Source organism: Callorhinchus milii, unplaced genomic scaffold, assembly GCF_018977255.1.
Source record: "Callorhinchus milii isolate IMCB2004 unplaced genomic scaffold, IMCB_Cmil_1.0 Scaffold4, whole genome shotgun sequence".
In the NCBI taxonomy this organism is placed as follows: domain Eukaryota; kingdom Metazoa; phylum Chordata; class Chondrichthyes; order Chimaeriformes; family Callorhinchidae; genus Callorhinchus; species Callorhinchus milii.
Window position 1 is genome coordinate 64,109,681 of NW_024704745.1, and position 25,458 is coordinate 64,135,138.

The window sequence follows — 25,458 nt, forward strand, 5'->3', positions numbered from 1 at the left end:
CTGCTGACTTCTCCTCTCTCCCCCCTCAACCTCTCCCTCCATATACACTCGGGGCCTCACGTCTTGGACATCACCATCACTCATAAAGCCATCTCGGATCACCACTTCTTCTCCCTTAACGTCTCCATACCCCTTCCCCCTACTCAACCTACTTCTATCACATATCCCTGTCTACCGTTATCTCCTCGCCGCCTCCCCCCATGCCCTGGCCCCCACCCATTCCTTCCTATACGCCTTCAACCCTGTCTTCCCATCTTCGCTCACCTCCATCATTTCAAAAATAAAGCCCACCACCTGCTCCCTTGTACCCATCCCTCTCCTCCCAGCTCCACCTCCTGGCCCCTCTTTTAACCAACATTATCAACATCTTCTTATCCACTGGCACTGTTCCCACCTCCTTAAAAACAGCTGTCATCACCCCCATCCTCAAAAAGCCTTCCCTGGACCTATCCCTATTCTCCAGCTATTGCCCCATCTCCAACCTCCCCTTCTTCTCCAAGGACCTGGAATGAGTCGCCGTGTCCCAGCTTCGCTCTTTCCACTCCCACCATTTTCTCTCTGAACCCCTCCAATCGGATTTCGGTGTTGCCCACAGCACAGAACCAGCCCTGGTCAAAGTCACTAATGACATTCTGAACATTTGCGACCAGGGTCCTCCTCGAACTCTCTGTCGATCATTCTATCCTCTGACACCACCTCTCCTCTCAGCTAAATCTTCGCGGATCTACTCTTGCCTGGTTCGAATCCTACGTCTCACATCGTCTCCACTTTGTCACCATTAATGGTTTCTCTTCTACAACAACAACAACAACAAGATTGCATTTAGAGAGCGCCTTTCACATCGGGAGGACGTCCCAAGGCACTGGACAGTTGGGTCAGGACCCGAGCAGGGGGGAAATGGTCAGGGTGAAGGGAGGGAGCGAGGAGGGGGTAGAGAGTCAAGAGGTAGAGAGGTAGAGGTCATGGGGTAGAGAGCCCACTGTCACATGTGGAGTCTCTCATATCTATATGTTTTCCCTTGGTGACATTATCCGCAGACATGGGGTCAGCTTCCACATGTGTACGGATGAGACCCAACTTTATCTCTCAGCCTCCATCCTCGATTCCAGGATCACTGCTGTCCTCACAGACTGACATCAAGTCCTGGATGAGAGCAAACTTCCTGCAGTTGAATGTCAACAAGACCGAGGCCCTCCTGCTTGGCTCCCGTCAGCACCTCCACACCTTGGGCGCTGACAGCATCTCCCCCCATGGATGCACTCTACATTTCACAGAGCCAATCCGGAACCTCGGAGTCTTGTTCAACCCTCAACTGTCCTTCATACAATTGTGCCATGACCCACTCTGCCTTTCTCCACCTCCGCAACATTGCTCGGCTCTGCCACTGGCTCACACCACAGGCTGCCGAGATCCTCATACATGCCTTCATTACATCCAGGCTTGACTATGCCAATTCCCTGCTTGTCGGCCTCCCCAACTTCACCCTCCATAGGCTGCAGATCATCCAGAATTCTGCAGCCGTGTCCTCTTCCGCACCAGGCTTTGCAAACGTATCACCCCCATCCTTGCCCAATTCCACTAGATTCCCATCACACAGAGGATACAGGTCAAGATCCTGGTCCTCACTTTCAAAGCCCTCCATGGTCTTGCTCCCCCCTACCTCTGCGACCATCTAGACCCCACCAACCTGCTCGCTCCCTACGCTCAGCGGGCTCAAGACTGCTTCACGGCCCCCACCTCGCACGCCCCACCATTGGTGGACAGACCTTCAGGCACTCTGCCCCCACCCTCTGGAACTCCATCCCACAGGCCCTCCACCTCTTTCCCTCCCTTGCCTCCTTCAAGATCCGTCTAAAGACCCTCCTCTTCAACTGTGCCTTCAGTCACCCTCCTTAAACCCCTTGGCTCCCATCCCCACTGATCCCGACACCCAGCTCGGGTCTGAAACACTGATTAGCCTTGGGACGTCCTCCCAATGTGGAAGCGCTATACAAATATAATTTTGTTGTTGTACTGGAGTATCACACAGAGTTTAACATTGGTAACCATAGAGCAACAACAACAAGACTCTTCTTGTAGTATTCAACATTTTTATCCAAGGATATATTTGTTTCAGTGAGGCCTTGATTTCTGCAACATTGACACTACTTGTCCCTTTTAGCGTTGGATACTTTAGGTTGAGTCAGAATGATTCGTTGGATTGTTGAGAGGGAGTTACAAGGGAGCTCATTTATTACTTCAGATACAACATAAACCGGGCACCCAATAAAGATCCTTTGTTTCAAAAAGGTCTTTGTTACCAGTCAGAGATAACTAGTTGATTTTTCATTGAAGCCATGATCTATAGCTTCTTTACAACAACAACAACAAAATTACATTTATAGAGTTCTTTTCACATCGGGAGGACGTCCCAAAGCGCTGAACAGTCAGGTGTCGGGGCCCGAGCATGGGAGAGGGGTGGTGTAGGGGTGAGGGAAGGCGGAGAGGTGGGAGGGCGATCGAAGGCCCGATAGAAGAGGAGGGTCTTGAAACCGGCCTTGAAGGAGGCAAGGGAGGAAATAAGGCGAAGGGTCTGAGGGATGGAGTTCCAGAGTGTGGGGGCAGAGAGCCTGAAAGCTCGGCCACCAATGGTGGGGGGGGGGAGGTGTCAGGCGGGAGACATGGAGCGGGCTGGAGCCCACTGAACAGAGGGAGTGGGCAGGTTGGTAAGGAGTCAGCAGGTCAGAGAGGTAGGAAGGGGCAAGGCCTTGAAGGAGGCAAGACTAGCAAGCGAGGCGAAGGGACCATGGGATGGAGTTCCAGAGTGTGGGGGCAGAGAGGCTGAAAGCCCGGCCACCGATGGAAGGTGGGTCGGGTGGGAGACATGGAGCCCGATGAACGGAAGAAGCGGGCAGGTTGGTAGGGAGTCAGCAGGTCAAAGAGGTAGATGGGGGCACGGCCATGGATGGCCTTGAAAGTGAGGATGAGGATCTTGAATTCGATCCTCTGAGGGATGGGGAACCAGTGGAATCGGGCGAGGGTAGGAGTGATGGGGTCACAGAGCCTGGTGCATGAAAGTACACGAGCTGCAGAGCTTTGGATGATCTGCAGCTTGTGAAGGGAAGAGATGGGAAGGCCGATGAGGAGGGAGTTTTCATAATCGAGCCTTGATGTGATGAATGCGTGGGTGAGGGTCTCGACAGCCTGAAGGGTGAGGCAGTGGTGGAGTCTGGCAATGTTGCAGAGGTGGTGGTAGGCAATGCTGGTCATGGCGTGGATGTGGAGAAGAAAGGACAGTTCAGGGTCAACCAAGACACCCAGGTTCCTGACTGGCTTAGTGAGGCACAGCTTACTAATATGAAGCAGTTTTCACAATGTGAGTCCAACTAGGACTACCTTAGGGCTTTAGCTCATAGAATTGAGGAATTACTTACATTTCCATGCATCATTGAGGAAGCAGATCATCAAACAACAGTGCCTTTGATTACCGAGGACCTCTGCTAGAGATACCTCCTGAAAGCCAACACAAGTCGAGGGAGACACTCTACAACAACAACAACTTGGATCTATATAGCGCCCTCCATGCTGGACGGCATCTCAGAGCGCTTCAGAGTAACGGATCCTGGGGCCGAGCCAGGCGGAGGGGGAGAAAGGTGACCAAAGGCGTGGTTGTAAAGGTCTTCAGCAGAGACCTGAAAATAGGAAGAGAGGGGGCAAGGCGAAGGGAGTGAGGAAGGCAGTTCCAGAGCCTCGGGGCATAGTGGCTGAAGGCACGGCCGCTGAGGGTGGAGCGGAGAACTCGGGGGACAAGGAGGAGGCCAGACCCGGAGGAGCGAAGGCAACGGGCACTGTTTTGAGGAGAGAGGAGTTCAGAGAGGTAGGGGGGTCGAGAGGAGTGGAGGGATTTGAAGACAAGGGTGAGGATCTTGAAGTCGAGTGGCTGAGTGTACGTGCAAGTATTCAAACTCACAACCTTCCAGTTCCAGTTTAGACTGAGGTACCTGGGATTCAGCAGCACGGCCAAAGATCATTTAGAATTTTCACTGCCATTGAGGCTGGCAGGTTTTATTGTTTTCTCTGTCACGCAATATGTGCTGTGGTGCAGTATTTTTGCTATTCCATGTATAAAGTGGCATTATCAGTGCTCTTACATTTAACCCTCTCCATGGAAATCTTACAAAATCAATATCTTTCTCAGTCCTGTTATATTGTATTAAAGGAGCTATGCTATCTCTACCCTAAATATTCTTGTGCAGTGAGGCAAGGGGTCATGTGGTTCTATGTTCTGCACAAAATCCATCACCATTACTAATGAGGTTAGGAGAATTCACCTCTAAATCGTGCCAAGTGTCCTATTACTTATGTTACTTAGCATTGCCAGACAGGAATAGAAAGATTCAACCCAAGGAGTTTTCCCACTTTACCTTAAATGCAGAATATACTGATGTGCAAATATGTTAGCACTTTTGGTAGTATAATGGTTTCAGACGCAAAATATTTTGACATCTAAGTGCTAGATCAAGCTAAAGTACATGAGCATGTTTTCTAACATTAATGGTCCTCTCTATCATTCTGTTCCTCGCATAGAGCACTTTTGGAAGGCACTCGGATATTCTGTCTATTTACATGCAAGTTCACGCATGTAAGTCAATTCAGAACAGAGACCAAAATTCTGCATTTGAACACATGGTCCAACCTGGAATAGGACATGAGACCTGGAATTCTACCTCGTCTTAGCCTTTAAGACCATTTTATTCCTAACATTTGAAATCCCGCTAAATTGTGGGATCTTAAAATCAATCTTAATGTATCCCTATCATGAACCCCCTTAACCAGCGAATTCCTGGAGTTTGAATCGATCAATCCCCATTCATGGATTCTACCTTCAAATCTCTCCATGGTTTTGCTCCCCCAACCTGCAGACCACCCAGAACTCTGCAGCTTGTTTCGTAGGCCTATCACCCCCATCATTGCCTGGCTCCACTGGCTCCTCAACCCACAGAGGATCGATTACTGAGCAAGACATCATCAGCAGGCAATGTACAACTCTGTGCTGCTGCCTCACATTGCTTCAGTATAACTGGGTACTGTAATCCACTGCAGGCTTGTTGTATTTGGACCTAGGCCTGAAATCTGCCCTGTACAGAGCAATACCTGCAAAGCAAAGATATTGCCCGAACAATGCTGTCAAAGGGTATCCTTGAGCCGGGAAGGAGAATGGATGCTTATTATTCTGGTCAATGAAGAGAAAATAAGGGAGAAAGATACTCCATTCTGCAGTGTTGGGATGTCTCACATTCAGAATGGCAGAAAAATCTTTTGCTCCTGAGCGGAAAGTTACAGCTGTCTCCTGCCTCGTGATTAAGTCATGTTATCTGCCATTTGACTGGCACAAGTAATTCACTGTAAACAGTCTGCGATTCACAATGAAACGCCTCAGTGAATTGACTCTTAAAGAGAAGTCTGTAAATTAAGAACATCTGCCTGGAACTTCTCAGCATCATCGTCAGTCAAAATCTCCCTATACTTACCAGCATGAGCAGTGACTCTAGCAGGATATACAATGAATTTTCAAAAGTGCTCCAGGTAGTTTTCTGAAATTCCCAGTGGAAATCAACACTACTTTAAACATGACTTTAAACAAATGTTGCACAAGAACGAGTTACAACTACGAATGAAGCTCCTCCAATACTTTATTAGGTAAGCGCAATGCCCAGTGCTGTACTGGGGCATTCAACCCTGGAAGATCACAGACAAGTTCTTGGTGTATAATAATAATAATAATAAAAATAATAATAATCCTTGCATTTGATATAGCGCTTTTCATGTCTTCTAGATTTCTCAAAGTGCCTCACAGAATATACTGTAAAGTGAATTGACTGTATATTTTGTGGGCGAAACACCGCAGCCAATTGCGCAGCAGCAGTGTCCCACAAACATTTGTGGATTGAGTGACCAAATTAATATTTTATTTATTTCCTTGAGGGATTATTATCAGGCGTGTGGAGTAAAGAAACTTCCCCAAGGTTAGGTCTCTCATTTGCAAGGCGAGTGCTCTAACCACTGAGCTACAGGACTCCACTATCGAATACGGTAGAGGTATTCACTTTCAATATGTTCTGTTCTATTGCAGTGAGTCCATATCTGCATATCAACACTGTTTTTGTTATCAATTCAAACGTGGCATATATTTGTGAGGCCTGTGGAATAAACCAAACTATTATTTTTTAAGGATTATTATCCTCAGAAAAACGACCGCCAATCGACTAACAACCGGGTTCCTACTTAATGTTAGGTAAACAGAGGTGTGTGGAGTAAGGAAATTTTGCCCTGCTGGGAATCATGTTAGGAATAACAGCCAATATGCTGTTTATTGAGGTGACAATATGTTTTCTGCCAATTACTGCACTCTGTTAAGCATTGACAATTTTAGTTCCTAAAACTTCACATTGTATCTTTCCAACTTCTGCTGCAGCTGAGATAGAATTGTAGAAATTTACAGCACAGAAGAAAGCCATATAGTCCACCATGTCTGTTCCAGCTCCAGAATAAGAGGTATTCCTTCCGTCCTATTTATCTGGCCTTTCCCCATACCCTTAAAGCTGACTCTTATTCAGGTATTTATCTAGATCCTCATGAAGGCCAATATGGATTCTGCCTCAACCACTCGTGTGAATAAATTTTTCATAACCTCCCAGATCAGCTAGCTCAGCACAATCTGCAAACTTTGTCTGACTGAATCTTTCTTGACATGAAAAATGAATAAGTTGAGAATCCCCAGGTCATCCATTGCACTTTACTAAAATTGAAAACGTAAGACAAAATGTTTGCTTAGTTGGCTCAGGTTATTAAAGCAACATCCATCCAGTTTGAAGCTTAGCCACCAACCCATAAACATTCCAGGTTTGATTTCCTCGCCTGATGCTTTCAGTAAGAGGTATGAATACAGGTGGCTCCAAGCCATTGGAACTAATCGGATGCTTTGAGCAGACCACAGGGGTGCTAGCTGAAAATGATTTGCTTCCAGTGTATTTATACGGCTTCCTGGTTAATCAAATTGCTCTGAAACCATCTCCTTCAAAATCATAGCGATTCTCCACAAAACATGCAGTCTGAACAAAATATAAAGCAAAAATGACCAAATACAGTATGTTCTTAATTAATCAATGAAATACAGTATGTCATATAAGTCCTGTGTGAGACAGAAATGTGTTCATTTCAGAGCAGCATATGTGCCATAAAGCAATACAATAATTGATTTATGGCACCCCAGCACATCTGCTCCATAAAACAGTAACTCCATAAAATATCTAGTAACTCAATACAGAGGTTTAGCCTTAGGATCAGCCATAAGTTACTCCACAGCATCTTGATCAATAATCCCCAGGCTAAAATTGGTCATTCATTTCATGGCTGTTTGTGAGACACTGTTGTGCACAATTGGCTGCTGCATTCACCTACAATCACTGCACTTTAGAGTAAATCCTGTGAAGGACTTTGAAAAATAGTGATAAGGTCAAATGCAAGGATTATTCTCTGGGCAGGATTAATCTTGTGTGGGCCTTAATCTTTGTGTTACCCCCCTCCCCCCCCTCCCCCATCTTCATGCGCTCTATTTATAAATAATGGGCCAAGTGGCAAATTGGTTCCCAAAAAGTACTCGAGACTCTGAAGTAAAATAGAGGCACTGATTCGTGGGGGGCACTCAGCAACAATCACAGGGGGGCACTTGGCAGTCAATCACAGGGGCGCACTTGTACATTTTTTGAATACAAACTGGTATTATAACTAGGATCATTTCATTAACTCTCTAAAAATTAAAGCATTTAATTACCAATTATCTGAGGATAAGTACTTACAATCTGCAGTACCCAATAAAATATAATTCCTTTTCAAAGAGACCATTAAATTGAAAACACAATGTTCACCTAATGTATGAATCTCATATCTTATGTTTTTCATTGATGTAAAAACATGTCAGAAATTAATTCCCAAATCTATTTATAACTTGAGAAAATAATTCATGAACTTCTCTGATGGCTCAATTGATAGATGCACTGCTCACTGTGGAGCTGTGATGTGCAGAACAGAAAGATCAAGGATGTGATATGTGCTAAATCAGGTTTGCAGCCAGGGAGGGCAGCAGTAGAGGTATTCAATATCTGCTGTTCTATTGCAGTGAGTCCCATATCTGCACGTCAACATTGGTTTCATTATCAATTCAAATGTGGCATATATTTGTGAGGGCTGTGGAATGTGTGGCCAAATGGCTATTGCTTTCATATGTACAATTCTAGGCCTCAGCCAGAGAGATGGCAAAGATGAGTTATGGTTCTTTCTTCTTGATCGCTATCCAATGTCCTTTGATGGCAAGTTTCCAAGATCACACATCATAACAACACAAGAGTGATTCAGATGATGACGATGCTTTGGCTCACTTGATCTCATCATTGCATAATTAATATTCATCTGATCAGCCGTAATCTGCCATCCTCAACCTACCTCTACAACATCAAACTGGTTTATAAATGAGTCCAGAATCCTTGTCTCAGTCACCCTTATGGTAACCATTTTGGGTCATTAATTACCCAATATTGAAAGAAATACTTCCTGTTGTTTAGAAATTGCCCTTTGCAATTGTGCCCTTTTGCTCTGCTGCCTTTGTGGAGTTCTACCCAATTATGTCAACATGTCAGGAACCATTCGAGCTTTGACGACATAAGCGGTTTGACAATATAGACGGTCACAACCAGACAATAGGTATTCTGTGATTAAAATTTCTTTACCATGTATTTACATGTGTTTTCATTACCTTATTTACAAAAAGTTTGCTAACATATTCACAAAAATAGTCATGTAAGTAAAAAATAGTACACTGATTCAAGAACCTTCTCTTCAATCAAGCCTTTGGCCATCTTCCTACCCTCCCTGATTCCACCCCCACCCCCCACCCCACGACTGTCCAGCGCGTTAAGGTGTCCCCCTGACGTGAAAGGTGCTAGGCAAATATAATTTTGTATTGCATTGTATAAGTGGTAATAAAACGATGCCTTTATTAGGGACCTAACCAATTTGTCGACATAAGTGTGCCAGTGTTTATGTTGACATCAATTTAGATGGTAGGTTTTAGTATTAAGAAGGGACTGGAACTTCACTATTTTGTTGATATAAGTGGGATGTCAACATAAATGGGTTTAAGATAAATGAGTAGGACTGTATTGGGTGAGGACAGGAAAAAGTTTGGTTATTGTGTGTTCCATTTTTCATTAATTGTTACTGGCATTCATTGTTGTGGGTTTATGAATGAAGCATGGCCACTTTGAAAGGTGACCAGCATTTATGGAAAAATGTACCAGAACACCTTCAGGAGAGGAGAGAGCAAACTGAAGGGAGTAAGTCAAAAGAATGTGAAGGAGAACTGTAAAAATAAGCAGGAAACAATAGCCTTTTTGAGCATGCGTTCCACAAAACTAGCCGAGCTGTACTTCATGTGCGAATTGATAACACCAAGAAAATTTGGGCTGAAAAAAACATTGAAATTAAGAATGTTTGAACAAGTGTCACAATTTACCACAAATTAACATATGATATGGAATATTCCTGTCTTTCGTATATTCACTGCCAAAGTTTGCAATGCTTTTACCTGGTGATCACACCACCGGTAGTGGCTTTCTGCCAATGTAGTTGGAAAACAATATTGCGGTAGTGAAATTACGACTCCTGCAAAGGAATTTCCATTTGTTTGTTAAATCAATGGTTGTAAAAGACAAACACTGCATTGTTAGTTTCAAATAAAGAAGTCCTCTCCTCTTTTACAAATGTTGGCAGGACTCAAGCTGTGTGTTTTTACAGCATTCAAAGCATAAAATGTAAGCTTTTCTATCTGGCCTGTGTAATATTGCTCAGAATTGACAACATTTCACTCACTATCCTATGAGTGGTATTCTTTACTTCAGGCATAAAAAACATCATAAAACCACAGGTGGAAAATTAATAATACATAAATAACCTACCAATGATATAGTATAAATAGAAGAATAGCACCAATGACAAACATAAGCCTTTAGTACCATCTATAAAGCCTTTGCCACTTCCAAATCCAATCAGTTAAATTTATTCACAAATAACAAAAAATATTTTTGTATTGTATTCTGACACTGTAATGTGCAATTGTATGGGTCCTTATGTAGTGTCAAGTAAAGGCAATCTGAAGGCAATGGGATTGGTCTGATTTTATCGGCCTGACTCATTTATTAACATTACTATGCATTGATGCACTGAGTGAAATACAGGTAGTTCAGACCCAGTAATGTTTCAGGTTACGTAAAACTGGTAAACAGCTAATGAGATCTGCAAGACTTGCAAAGACAATTCATTAACTGAAGACAATGAATTCCCTGTGACCGAGAGCACGTTTACATCAATTCACAATGCAATGCGTCGCAAGTGACTTGGTTCCAGCTGAAGCTGTCTGCTGTGGAACAGTGCCTGTGTCTATCAATATGCTGAAGCACATCCTACAGTGGTTTGGCAGATCTCCCAACACATGGCAACAATCTGCAACCTCAAGCACACTCCAAATTCTTTGCCAAGCTTGGCATGTGCTTGGTGTTAGTGCAACGGGATGAGGTGAGCTCTCCATTTTGCAACAGAGGACTGTGTTCGTGCTCCCAATATCTTGGCTCGCAGTGACTGGGCATAAACAGTACTTCCAAATCACTGTTGAACAACAATGAGCTGACAGCAGTTACGTTTATACAGCGTGCAGTGAGAGTAATGTGCACTTCCATTCATTGTGTGCAATTAAACAAATTGCCCTTCACAGAATTAATAGTCGGGAAAAAAATACTTGGCAGATATTGACTTTGGTGAAGTGTGCTGATACTATACACATGTTCAACCATTGCAAACACAATCTTTGGGAAGCAGAGTTGAGATAGATGCTTGAATAGTCCTGTCTTAAGGAAAGTATTTGAGAGCATTGCAGAGGTGAGGAAAACCACCCAAAAAGGTGGTTTTCATTGGCGCATGTAGTGAGAGCAGCACCAGGGGAGGCAATATAAATATTTGCCTCCAGCATTGCTGGTCTGCCTGCAGGAATGCTGAGCCATCAGGTCAGAGATGTGTGTTTTGCCTCAATGGTCTTTCTCACTGTACCGACTGTCCCTAAACATTGAGCGGTGAGCAGGGTGGGTGGGGTGGGGGGGGGAGAATACAATCTATCATAATTATGTTGCCGTTGGTGATGTGAAATCTGCCCACAGTATAAGTGGAACGAGATTCCACAGAGGAGGAATTTTGTATCATCGAAACATAGAAATTTACAACACAGAAAAAGGTCATTTAGTCCTTTGTGTCTGTGCTGGCTCTTTTAAGAGCAATCGTCTCAGTCCCATTTACCTGCCTTTTCCCAATACCCCCATAGTTTACTATGTTTTAGTCATTCATCTACTTCCCTTTTGAAAGCTAATATGGGTTCTGCCTCACCCACCACTTCCAGCAGGGCATTCCATATCCTAACAATTCTGTGTATGAAAAAATTCTAACTTCCCCATTTGCTCATTGCTAACTATCTTAAATCGATGATCTCTAGTCAATGATTCACTAATCCGTGCAAATATTATTTCCTATTGACGCTACCAAAACCCCTCAGAATTTTAAAGACCTCTATCGGGTGACCCCCTAACCTTCTTTGTTCCAATGGAAAAAGTCCCTCCAGTCTCTTGTTGAAGTGTGTCATCAGCTTACATGAAGACCATGATGTTTAATGAACACCGAAACTATTAGGTGCAGTAGTTATTTTAAACATTTGACCATTGTTTGAATGTACATCAAAATCAAAATCAAATCATAATGTTCAGGGATTTTTTCAGTAGCACTGTATTAATGTCATTTTTAATGTCACTTTTTTGGGTGGTTTTCCTCACCTCTGCAATGCTCTCAAATACTTTCTTTAAGACAGGACTGTTCAAGCATCTATCTCAACTCTGCTTCCCAAAGATCATGTGTTTGTAGCGGTTGAACATGTGTATAATAGTATCAGCACACTTCATCAAAGTCAATATCTGCCAAGTATTTTTTTCCCGACTATTAATTCTTTGAAGGGTAATTTGTTTAACTGCACACAATGAATGGAAGTGCACATTATTCTCACTTTTATTTTGAGCATGTGGTGGGGAAAATTTACACTGTTCAAATGTTACTTTGGCAGGTGGGCTTTTAGCCTTTCTCCCCCACTCTCTCTCACCTCATTAAAGATCTCTCTCAAGACCCACCTCTTTCACCTCACATTTGGTCATTTTCCCCTTCCCACCCCCCTGCCTGGTTCCCATCACCAGCTCGAGTGGCAACCCAGTATTGTTAAGCGCCTTTGGACGTCCTCCCGACATTAAGGGAGCTAATTAAATGTAAATTTGTATTGAACTTGAGTCAAAAGTCATTGTTTCATATAAGTTCAGTGAGTCAATTAAGAATCCCATTGGCTTTTAGGTAAATTGAGATATTTACCAAAGTCTTTTTGAAAAGGAAACACAATGGAAGATATAGAACCAGGCAGAAGTAATCTAATAAACTCCTTATAGCTAGTCATGTGTAACAACCAAAACGCCCTTTAGTTGATGTTTGACCAAGGCACTGATGGCTCAAAATTCCATGTATTTTGCCTGTAAGATCATTTAAAATCTTAAATTTTAAGTCCATCTTAAAATTCTTAGATTCATCTTATTTTTCCACAGTTATTAAAACGAAACGATTCCAAATCATGATCACAGCTTTGCATCATCTTAAATTTTAAGGCAAAAAGGTCTTCTATGCTAAGACTTCGCCACTGTTGACCATTCTATTCTTCACCATGTTTGCTCGCAGCTCCACCTTTTCAGTTCTGTCCTTGCCAAGTTTCTTACCTATCCCTATCCTCAGGACTCTAACCTCGATCCTCTCTGCTTTAATATTTACATTCTCCCACTCAGTGATGTTATCTGAAGGCTTGGGGTTAACTTCCACGAGTATGCAGATGACACCCAACTCTCTCTGCGTCCACCCTCAATTCTAGGACCACTTGTGTCCTGACAGATAATAATAATAATAAAATAGAATAGAATGTAAAGTGAATTGACTGTGTATTTTGTGAGGGAAACCTGGCAGTCAATTGCGCACAGGAGTGTGCCACAAACAGTCATGGATTGAGTGACCCAATTAGTATTTTTTTTGGAGGAATTATTACCCCCAGAAAGTGATCTACCAATTGACTAACAACCGGGTTCCTACTTACTGCTAGGTAAACAGAGAATGTGTGGAGTAAAGAACTTTGCCTAAGGTTTTGCACTGCTGGGAATTGAACCTGAGCCCTCTCACTTGTGAGGCAAGATAGCCTGACAGACAATTTCTGGATGAGAGCCAACTTTCTCTAACTGAATGTCGACAAGACGGAGTCCCTCCTGTGTGCCTCCTCACCGCAGATGCTGACAGCATCACTATATATGGATGCGCTCTCCACCTCACTGAGCCCATACAGAACCTCAGTTGACTATCCTTCGAACCTCACATCCTTGCATTGACCCATTGACCCATTCAGCTTTCCCCCACTTCCACAACGTTGCTTGCCTCTGCCATTCCTTTTCCTTTAGGGCTGTCAAGACTCTTAACCATTCTTTTATCACGTCCACACTTTACTATGCTAACTCTCTGCTCACCAGAATTCCCAACTCTTTCCTCCACAAGCTGCAGATCAGTCAGAACTCTGCAGCTCGTATCTTCTCCCTCACCAGGCTCCTCAAGCCTATCAACCCACCCTTGCCCAGCTCCTCATCCCCCAGAGGATCGTATTGAAGATCCTCATCCTCATTTTTAAGGTTCTGCATGCTCTTATCTCTCCCTACCTCTGTGACCTTCTTAAACCTTAACAATCCACCTGCTCCCTCGGCTCAGCTAAGCACTAGCTTACTTCACTTCCCCTGACCCACAATTACACACTACTCACAACTATTTCATAACTGAAATTTGGAATACATAAAAAATGTTTGATTATCTGTAAAGAACTCTTTAAAATATTTTTAAAGTGGTGTTAATAGTTGTCAAAGGATCAACTGATAGAAATTGAAGAAATTGTAATGATCCACTCATGTTATATTGTCCTTAAATACGGGCAAATATGCAAGCTACACAAACACAAGCAAAGTAGCAAATTCATTATTAGTGACATCGAGACTCACACAGTGTTGATGCCATGTCCAGTGCACGAATATGAGGAAAAATCCCAAATTCAGACTGAGAGGAGGGAGTGAAATTGCAGTATTGGTACCAGCTGCATTTTACCGGTCACATTTTCTATATTGAGCTGTCACACACTAACTCTCTTATTCCTTAAGCTCAGCACACTATTTCACTTGTGTTTTTTTCTTCCCGATCTGAACTTTGACAGCCACAGAAAAATAATCTCGAGAGGGGTATTGAGAAGAGAATACATTGCAATACTATTAGTGAGATGACTGGAGTATTGGGAAGAGGGAGAAGCTATCTCCACACATCCTTCACCAACATAGCTGTGTCCAACTGATATTTGGGATGGGAGATTTGACCTATGAGTAGAGATTGGAGGAACTAGGTCTAATTTCACTGCAAGAGAGAGGTTGAGGGGAGATCTGTTTTTAAAATTAGATAGGCAGCAGATAGGGAGCAATTATTTCCACTGTTTCACGAGTCAAGTGACAAGAGGGTAACAATTTAAGATAATCACCAAAAGAGAAAAAGGGAACAAGATTAGGAGCATTTTTTAACACAGAGTTGTTAGGATGAGGAATGCCCCGCCGGTTATGATGGTAGATATTAGTTTTCCAAAAGGGAACTGGATAGGTATCTAAAAAAAGTTTAATTTGATGGAGTAAGTGGAAAAGGAGATACATAGAATTGAATGGATAGCTCTTTCAAACAGCCAGCACAGACAGGCTGGATCAAATTGCTTTCTTTGCAAGAGAATTGTAGCCCAGCATCTGACCCCACATATGATGCTATAATGATGTTATAACGCAGCCGCACTAAACTGTAAAATATATTTATTGATACTAAAAGTCAATTGTATTATTCTGTGGAGTGCTTATCCAGCTTGCAAATCTTAAAAAAAATTAATGTCGTAATACATTTATTGTTATAAGGGTCGAGGGAACACTCAAGTGTTCCTCAGTACCATAAGTAATAAAATGAGGCATGTTATTAGATTCAACATTTGATGTGTCATTTTCAAAATGTCCACCATAATGGATACCATGTTTTCATTGTGAGTTCAGAGTTGTAGGTTTCTTATGCTCATCTGGCAATTCAGTTTATCCTGTGACAAGAACAACGACTACTAAAATAATTTATATCTATTTATATCGCATCTTTCATGTCAGAAGGATCTCTCAAAGTGCAACTGACTAGCAGCACCAACTGGGGTGGGTGGGGGGATCTAAGGAGGGGGTGGGTGGGGGGAAGGTGTAGATGGGGGGATTTAAGGAGGGGGTGAGTGGTGGGAAGGTGGCTGAGTCAAAGAGAGGATTCAAAGCCTGATTTGAAAGGAGAGAGGGAGGTGGCAAAACAGAGAAGGAGTGGGCAAAGCAGAGGAACTCAAGATGGAATCCCAGAGAGTGGAAGCAGAATATCTGAAGATATTGGTGCTCAAGTATTAATTTATCTGACCCAGTTTAGTTACTTGTTATCTCTGATAAGTTTGCAAGTTGAGAAGCAATCTAGAGAAAATCACAATTACGGGTTATTGAAGTTTGTAGAAAGTTTTAATTGTTCACGTTTACTGATTCGAGCTATGAATATAACTATATTGTAATATTGTTTTTAAGAATTCAGAGATTGTGAAAGTCATCACTATTTATTAAAGTAGTAGATAACATTTTGAGATGTTCTTTTAAATCAGAAATTGATTTTCTAATGTCTTATCTGAAAGACGGCACCACCAACAGTGCAACACCCCCCCCCCCCCCGGGCATTGCATGGGTTTTTCTGCTTAGACGATTTAAATTCAGGTCTCGAGGGCGGGCTTGAACACACAAGCTTCTGACTCAGAGGTGAATGTGCAATAAATTGAGCCAGGGTGACACACAATAAATAAGAGAAGGATAAGGAACTGTCAAAATAAACAGAGAAAACAAAGAGATGGTGAAGTAATAACCATGAAAGACAAATGATATGATAGAATCATAGAATCGTACAACACAAAAAGAGGACATTCGGCCCATCGAGTTTGTGCCGGCTCTTTGAACAGAGCAATTAATGTCAGTCCCACTCCCCAGCCCTTTCCCCATAACCCTGCAAACCCGTCCTCCTCAAATACCCATCCACCACGTTTTTAAAAGTAGCTATGGAATCGGCCTTGACCACCCTTTCAGGCAATGCGTTCCAGATTCAAACAACTCGCTGCGTGAAAAAATTTCTTCTCACCACCCCTCTGCTTCTTTTAGAGACTATTTTGAATCTGTGACCTTGAGTCACCGACACACCCACCAGTGGAAACAGTGAAAACAATAAAAGTCAATACTGTACAGTAATCTTATGAAACTCTTTTGAGACATGATGGTATTATATTATAGCTTCCATTATGACTACTACACAATGTGAAACTAACACGTCCATTTGTGTGTTGGGTCAGCTAATATATTCCAGAGTAACAATAGGATGCCCACAATAGTCCTCAGCATCATTTGGTCAGGGAGGGTAACAGTGAACCTGACTCGCACTCCTGTGGTCTTAGTTGTGATCCTTGTTGAAGAATGAATGTATGTGGATGACTCATGAAGGAAGGATTAAGCTGCTGAGGTATCAAGTGAACACATGGAACCATATATAAACCAGATTCGTTGGGAGAGGAGGAGAGAAAACTGAAAAGGCAAAGATAGATGTTCTATAAAAAATATTTGTGACTGCACCTCCTCTTTCAAAATCTTAGCATAATCTGTACAAATAGTTCAGTGGCATTGGGCTGACACACAGTGTTCCAGGAAGGAAAGATACAGGTTTAATTTTCCCTATAGTGCTGTCCTCTCAAACATTGAGGGGAAAGGAAAATCTGCTGGGGTGATCGCGTTTGGACTTCTTCTGCTCGTGTGCCAAGATCAGCATTGGTGGTGGCTTGGGAACAGAGATAGGAATCCTGTGTTGAGAGCTCTGGGAGATGTGTGACTGGAGGAGGAAGTTAACAAAGGAACAAAATCAGGGCAGAGGAAATAATTTGCCGTTTTTTCCTCCTGTAAAGTTTCCTCCCAAATAATGTGGCCACCATCCGTGGTTAACGACTTTATTCTGTCACACATAAAAAAAACCACCTCTGAAATTCATCCTCCTGGAATCAAAACCTTAGGATGAAGCACGTTAAGATGTCTCAACGATGCGATAAGGTGCTTTATCAAATGCAAAGATTATTATTATAAAACGTATAATATTATACCCCTTCAGCAAGCTACTCCTTGTAGAGAGCAGAGAAAGCTAGTTCTGGTAAACTTGTTGGCAGTCCAATAAAGTAAGCATAAATATTTGAGCGAAAACGTTTTTTTTTGCCAAGGACTAACTGCTCTATAAATTATTAATGTTTTCATTTTTTTCATTTTTTATAAGGATGCAAACTACCCATTTGAACTAAAAATTAAATTGAAAGGAGATGAAATTGAAGTTATATATGTTCAAGTGAAACAGCAGTCACCATTTATACATTTTTATAAATTTATAAGTTAATAAAATACTTAAATGCATAATATATTACCACACTGTGAGTTCGGAATTTTCAATTTTAATTTATATGTATATGCCTTCATGAATAAAATAATTTGCGAATTGTTTCAAAATTGATGAACTATGCATCCTTTGAATGAGCTAGAAATGCCTTAATTTTAAATAAAATGTATTACTGTTAATTATAACATGACTTTAATGATTGAAGAACTATTTTTGATTCAAGGATTACTTTCTAAATTAATTATGCTCAGAAGTATTTAATTTTAACATCACAAATGTTCCCTGGAGTTGTAAAGATATTAAATTGTGAGAGGGAGTGCAACAGCTCAAAGTACTACTCAGGATATAATGCAAAGTGGAGTGACTGTTTTGTGAGTGAACTAGATAAGATCTTGGAGATTCATATTAAAGGATGAGATAGATACAGTATGTGGAAAGAATCTTAGGGAAGTTGGATGGGTAGGTTAGAAGGACCGATGGATACTGCTATTTGAAACTATTCTACCTCTGTAATATTACAACTGTAAAAATTAGCTAAAAAATGGATGTTAATTTATCAGAGAATGGTTTACCACTTTGTTACACTAAAACTATCGTAATTAAGTACATCATCTTTCCATTATATTCAATAAAATACTGAACACAGACAGTAAAATAAATATTCCCGGAATCAGTTGGATTTTGGAATGGAATAATCCTTGCATTTGATATAGCTCCTTATCATGTCTTCGAGATGACTCAAAGCGCTTCACAGAATGTATTCAGCCAATTGCACACAGCAGTGTCCCACAGACAGTTGTGGATTGAGTGACCAAATTTTTTTTAAGGGTTTATTACACCCGGAAAAGCGATTTACCAATTGACGAACAACCGGGTTATTACTTACTGCTGGGTAAACAGAGGCGTGTGGAGTAAGGAAACTTGCCTAAGATTTCACCCTGTCCAGGAATTGGACCCAGGTCCTCTTGCTTGTGAGGCGAGTACTCTAACCACTAAACTGCAGGACTCCACCATGTATGTGACCACGTTGACATTATACTACTACTGCCACTACTAATCCTTGCATATGATAGAGCGCCTTAACAGGTCGTTGAGACGTCTCAAATCGCTTCTCAGAATACACTGCAAAGTGGATTGGCGGTCTCTTGTGTGGGCGAAACTCTCATATAAATGAACACAATGCTATGCATTAGTATAACAACAATATCAAACACCGCCCGAGTTGCACTTCCGGAAACACGCTGCTCAACAACTGAAATTTCCTTTTAGATGTTGTGCAGCACACACTCACACACACACACTCACACACACACAGAGGGTGAGGAGACCACACAGCTCCAAGAGTTATTTGGACCCTCAGCCTGAGCTGCAGCAATCCCTCCCCCCCCCCCCCCACCGCTGCTTTCTGACGTCATAGTGCCCTGCCCAGTCTCTCGGTCATTGGCTGTGGATGATGTCATGCTCCCGTGGGGGACCTCCCCCCCATTGTGACGAGGCCGGTCCCACCAAAAGGCAACACGTCCTCGAGGTGTTCCGCACCTTTAAGGGCTCGGGACCTTTTTGTCGGCCCATTCCCTGATCTCTTGCTCTCTCAGCATCATCAGGACCCGAGCAGGAGATCCAAGGCTTTGAAGGACCACATCCCAGCAAGTAATTGCAGTTGCAACTATAATCCTGATGAGGTCATGTTGGGTTCCTTCCAAATCTCACTAACATCTCCCCCCCCCCACCCCCCCCCCTCCACCCCAGGGTAATAGATCTGCTGCCTTCAATAACACTGGCACATTCCTCCAGCTGCTGGAATGCAGTACCCACATGTCCTGCAACCAGAACCCAACCCACAACCCATACACATCTGTCAGCGTTAAACACAACGAGGCACCAGGCGCACACTGTCAGTCCGACGCATGCAAAGCGTACAAAAACAAACCAGAGAGCAGAAAACAACACCTAAAAGGCGAGACCCCCCCCCCCCCCCCCCCACCCCCCACCCCCCCCACCCACCCCCATCTGAAACCAAGGGCTCTTATATGATTCGTGTCATCACTGAAAGTTCAGTGATCCCAAACCACAGTAATTCATGGCACTCTGTGTGTGTGTGTGTGTGTGTGTGTGTGTGTGGATCTGAGATCTGCTTCTCTTCTTGTCCCGACTCCACGAGTCAATATAACTACAGTGGCGTTTAAAATCAGAAGATCGAAACGCAACAAGAAAGTCTGGTGTCACAACTCACACCACTGGAGCTCGACTCTCTCTCTCTCTCTCTCCTGTCTGAATCAGTGAGATGAACACCCACATTCAAGGCTTATTTGATGTATTCAACCCGCAGGAGATTCTTTCTCATCTGCCATTTGGGTTTTTTTTTTGCTGCAAAATAATAGGTGACCCGGACTAACGCTCGGGAAGCAGTTTGCCTCGGAGTGCAATCCTCGCTCAGAAATATTTCGAGTGTGTGTTGATAAAAAAAAATGTTCTGCTCCCTGTCAAAGTGAGACACGAAGTGAGAGACACGATCCAGTTCAGCAAAAAAAAACACACCCTTAAAAGCCATTGCACCCGATGGGGTGCATTAAAACACTCTCTGGTTTAAAAAAAAACACCCCCCCCCCCGCCCCCCACTGGGAAAGTTTCTAAAAGTTTTCTCAAATACAGATGTGCACTTTTTTGGGGAGTGCGAAGAAAAGTTTTGCAGTTTTTTGCACTGTGCTTTCTTCCAACTACAACCAGTCCAATAGGAGTCGCCAAACAATACCAAAGAACTCTTACTTTATTTCGCTGTCTTAAAGCTTATGTTTGCTCTCCTGAGCAGGTTTCTGCACTCAGTTATAATGTGTAATAAACTGGAACTTACCGTCTCTCTGTATAGTAGAGGATCGCAAAGCTTTAATAGATCCGCCTTGAGCTTTGACGCCATGAAGCCGTAAGTCAGCAAACACTATGACCAGTGTGAATAGCAATAACATTGGGATGTTTTAATGACAAAGCTCCACTCGTTAAATAATATTTTTTTTTAAAAAAAAAATCCTTGCAGGGCGAAGGTTGCAATAAATCCCTTTTGTTTTTTTTAAAAAAAATCTCCGAAGCGTCCTTTACGGTTTAGCTATTCCTCTCTCTCTCTCTCTCTCTCTCTGTCTCTCTCCTCTTGTTTTTTCTTAACAAACTTTCTGCATCTTTTTCTCGCGACGACTGTGAGAATCAGTGCCTCTGCAGCAGTGAAACTGCAAATGCTCAAGAAGATGTAACAGGTTGATTCGCCTTTCCTAACCACTCCGACTTTGCCCGGTCACAGACTAAAAACAGTGCCAGAATTTCACCCCAAGACTATTTCCTTGAGAGATCTCATCCTCCAAAAGCGCGATCGCATCATCAAAGCCTCACACAAACACCGCAATTGCACAGAACCCGCAGTCAAAAGTGCAGTGTCTTCTGACAACTCGTCTAAAAAGTGTGCGGTGGAGAAATGCAGAGGCAGAGAGAGCGGTGCAGATCGCGTGTGCTCCCACAGTCCCGATGAGGAAATACGCCGGGTAAAGCACAAGGAAGTGGCACTTTGCAGTGTAAACAAAAGGAAAGGCATTGCAAGTTACAGCTGAGGCTTTCACGTTAAAAGGAAGGGGGGAAAAAAAAAGGCTACGGCTTAGCACTTTCTGTCTGACGCTGTGAATGTCGTGCACGGTGCACAGAGTCCTTATGTGATTCAGACCTGGCAGGGCTTGCAGTGCAGTGCAGTGCAGTGCAGTGCAGAGCAGTGCAGTGCATTGCATTGCATTGCTTGCAGCTCGCTTTTTTTTTCTCGCAGTTTGTCGGATAATAAGCAAACCTGCCCCAGGGTACAGCTCCCAACAGGGAGCACAACCAACCAGCCATGCCATGCCATGCCATGCCATGGGCACTGCGGTGTTGCTGTGCAGCATTTCAGAGCCAGGCCAGCAGGAAGGCATCGTTCATTAAACAGCTACCCCCGCCTTGCACTGTGGCTATTTTTTTTAAAAAAAAGAAGACAGTTGAAAAGAACTGCTCTTAATACTTGTTTCACAATCCATATCCCTGTCTTCAAACGTCATGAAAGTTACTGGTGATAGATATAATTGGGTTACTTGCGTTTTACGCACAAAATCTACAGTCAGTTCACTTTACAGTATATTCTGTGAAGCGCTTTGAGACGTCTTGAAGACTTGATAAGGTGCGATATCAAATGCAAAGATTATTATTATTATATTCAACCCTCGGCGAATGCGAGTGGCAGCACAAGTATGAAAGCATTCCTTCCAGATACTGTAGGAGGTATTATTTTGTGACTGGGTGTCAGGAGAGATTAATAGCATATGCTCTTCAGATGGTGCGACTGGAAATAGGTATAAGCTGAAGAATGTTGCAGGCTGGTAAATTTATACAAACCCTAACAAATTTGCACAACGCTTCAAATTAGTTTATGACATGTCTTCAATGACTTGATAAGGCGCTATATCAAATGCACGATTATTATCATCATTATTATTATTAGTCATGTTGAATTGACAGCTAAACATCATAAGGTGGGCGGTGGGACTGAATTGATCTCCTTGCTCTGTCAGCCGATGTGGACTCAGTGGGTGGAATGGCCTTCTCCTGCACTGTAGATTTTTGTTTCTGATACACCTTGCATAATGAAATCCATTAGGCCTGCACCGTGCTTATCTAATTCCAGAGAATATTAAGCGCAGGTTTGGAAGACCAAGGCTTAGGGACCTCAGAGTGGGTGTTGAAACAGTTCAGAAATTTAACAGCTAAAACCACATAGCTTGCAAATATGAGCACTTTCATAAGAGCACTCACCTTGCAAGTGAAAGGACCTGGGTTCGATTCCAGGGCAGGGAAACGTTAGGCAAGTTTCCTTACTCTACACACCTCTGCTTACTTCGCAGTAAACAGGAACCCGGTTGCTAGTCGATTGGCAGATTGAATTCCTGGGGTGAATAATCCCTTCAAAAAATATAATAATAATAATTTGGTCACTCAATCCACGACTGTTTGTGGGTCACTGCTGTGTGTAATTGGCTGCCGTGTTTCACCCACAAAGTATACAGTATATCCTGTGAATCACTTTGAGACATCTCGAAAACATGATAAGGTGCAATATTCAAGGATTATTATAATTATTTCAGGGAAGCTGTCCCGCTGCTTGTCCAGCTAGCCCTAGGTACATGTTATGACTTTGCAGAATTAACAAGAGCCGGCGAAGAACCTCTACCCCAGTGACTGATCTGCCTCTCCAAATCTTACACGCAAGCCAGCAGACTGGACTGTCACCAGGTGTACTGCAGAAAATTTAAGATCATGCAGAATTGTATAGGTTATGTAAGCCAAACTCCTTGGCTAACATCGACCTCTTCTCTCCATTGGCTCTGACATCCTCAACCTCCCTGGGCTTTCCCTAACACTTACCAAACCTGTACATAACCTGGGTGTCAGGTTCACCCACAACGCAGCCAAAGTCCTCATTCATGCCTTTGTTACCTCTGGCCTTGACTACTACAACTGATCCAGAACTCCACCACTCATATTCTCATCCACACTAGATTGTGACTGAAGACCTTTCTCTTGCGGTCACTTCCATCCTCCCCCAGCGTCGGAGTCAGGCCCTACCACTGTTAAGCGCTCTGAGACCTAGTCCTGCGTGAAGAGCACCATATAAATGCAAGTTGTTCTTGTTATAGAGGTTTCTTTAATTCAGTTTTAATTTGCAAGTTGTTTCTTTTGTGCCATAGGATCTTGCTGTTCTATTTGCAGACTCTACACGATAGTATACCAACAACTTACATTTATATAGCACCCTTCACATAAGATAACGTCTCAAAATGTTTCAGAACGGTGTAGTTAGATGCTGAGCTGGTGGTGGGGGGTTGGGGTGGGCAACCACAGGTGGTTTTAAGGTGGATAGAGAGAGGGAGAGGCAGAGAGATAATAATTTGTGTAGTTCTTTGAGACATTTTGATGTGATAAACTGAATTGAATTGAGGCAACAATTCACGTTTGTCGACAATATAAACAAGCAATTACGCTGCCTATGAGCAGCCATGTTTGTTTGCCTAAGATAAACAAATTCAAATAGAGGTGGCCCGCTGATTCCTGTGGTTAGTAAATATCCTGAATGAAAGTGGCCAACATATTAGGTTCTCCTCCTCGTTGGCGTATGTCTTCACTGCTGTATGGAATTTCTAAGTAAACCACTTGCAATCTGTACAGACCTCCACAGAAATCCCATGGTATTCTATAGAAGCCTGTAGAAATTCACCACAGGTTTCTGCAGGTGTGAACACAAACCACTCCTAGAGAATCACTGGCTCCAATGGCATTGATTGTGGATGGTGGTGTCACTGACTGGGAACACACACGTGAGCCCAGAATGTGAGGGAGTTGAATCAACATTAGTTCAAACACAGACTTTAAGTTGAGAAAATTCTGTCTTAAAAAGAAAATCAGCATCACAATTTAATAATAACAATCCTTGCATTTGGTATAGAGCCTTATCACACCTTCGAGACATCTCAAAGCGCTTCACAGAATATGCTGTAAAGTGAATTGACTGTATATTTGTGGGCGAAACGAGGCAGCCAAATGCGCACAGCAGTGACTCACAAACAGCCGTACATTTAAGACTCAATTTAAGATGTTTTTCAAAAATCTACCCAATCCTCCAGTCAATTCACTTAGCAGTATATTCTGTGAAGCACTATGAGATATCTTGATGAAATGATAAGGCACTGTATCAAATGCAAGGAATATTATTATTATTACAATTATAAAATTTTAAGACAATGGTCGTAATGTCAAGACTATAAAAAATTGCAAGTCCATGATGCCTTGAAAAACATATTGCTGTTCATGGTGGGAGGAGGTGTTTTGTAGACATATAACCTATTTTTGAGCACTTTTGAGAAACACACACACACTGCCCCAAATCCTCAGCCATCCTGAAGCTCGCTTATACCTGGCATGTAATTTGAAGGAAATTGAATCCTTTTTGAAAGTGGCAAGAGATGAGCAGCACACAAAGAGTGCTCTCACCTATGAAAATACTTGTCAACAAGCCCATGGAAGCTATTTGTATCCCTGAAGAAAGTGATTTCTATCTGAGCAGGTGAAGCGTAAAGTACAGTCGTCGATGTAATAATTCAGAAATGGCATTGCTGCTGACTAGAGCGTTTCTTTGTGAGAGATACAACTACTTACTGGAAGCACTTATGTACCTCCTTATTACTGCCTAAAAAAATGGACTGAAATTAGGCTAAGTAATGTCTAAGTTATTATTATCTTATGACAGCTGTTGCTGTGCCTTCTGGAAATTTTGCAGATGAAGACATTCAAATTTTTACAAATGTTATTTATTTTGCAAAAGATATGAGCAGCACAGAAAAGATCAAGTATTATTCGACTGTTGAAATATTGGAGCTGCTGCTGATTTCTCCTCCTCCTGAAAGCAATGCCTAGGGCTGAGATACTGCCATCAGCTGCTCTCTGATGTGTACGCAAATGGCCATTTCTCATGCTTGAGTCTCGACATTCAGTGTCAGCAGAATATTTAATCAAAAAGAGGGAGTGGAGGAGGAGAGAGGGAGGGATCACAGTCAAGCCTAATCTTGTCCTCACTCAACATTACACACGTTCCAGCATAAATTCTAAATGATTTTCTCCTTTCCTTGTCAAGAGCGTTGAGAGCAAATTAATTTCCTTACTGATCTCTTGCTCTCAGGACAGGTTGAGAATGGTACTTGGGAGTTTCTG

The 25,458-nt window shown here is 42.7% G+C and overlaps 1 protein-coding gene across 2 annotated transcripts in view; it reads right to left on the reverse strand.

Moving 5' to 3' along the window:
- pdgfd (platelet derived growth factor d) overlaps window positions 1-21,233 on the reverse strand; it is a 64,981-nt gene extending 43,748 nt beyond the window's left edge. The window contains exon 1 of one of the 2 annotated variants that reach the window (XM_042334564.1): window positions 20,546-21,233. In XM_042334564.1, coding sequence (XP_042190498.1) covers window positions 20,546-20,657 — 112 coding nt within the window. In that variant the 5' untranslated portion in view covers window positions 20,658-21,233. The remainder of the gene's footprint in view (window positions 1-20,545) is intronic. The other variant, XM_007904430.2, reaches the window with a different exon arrangement.
- Between the last annotated feature and the right edge of the window lie 4,225 nt (window positions 21,234-25,458).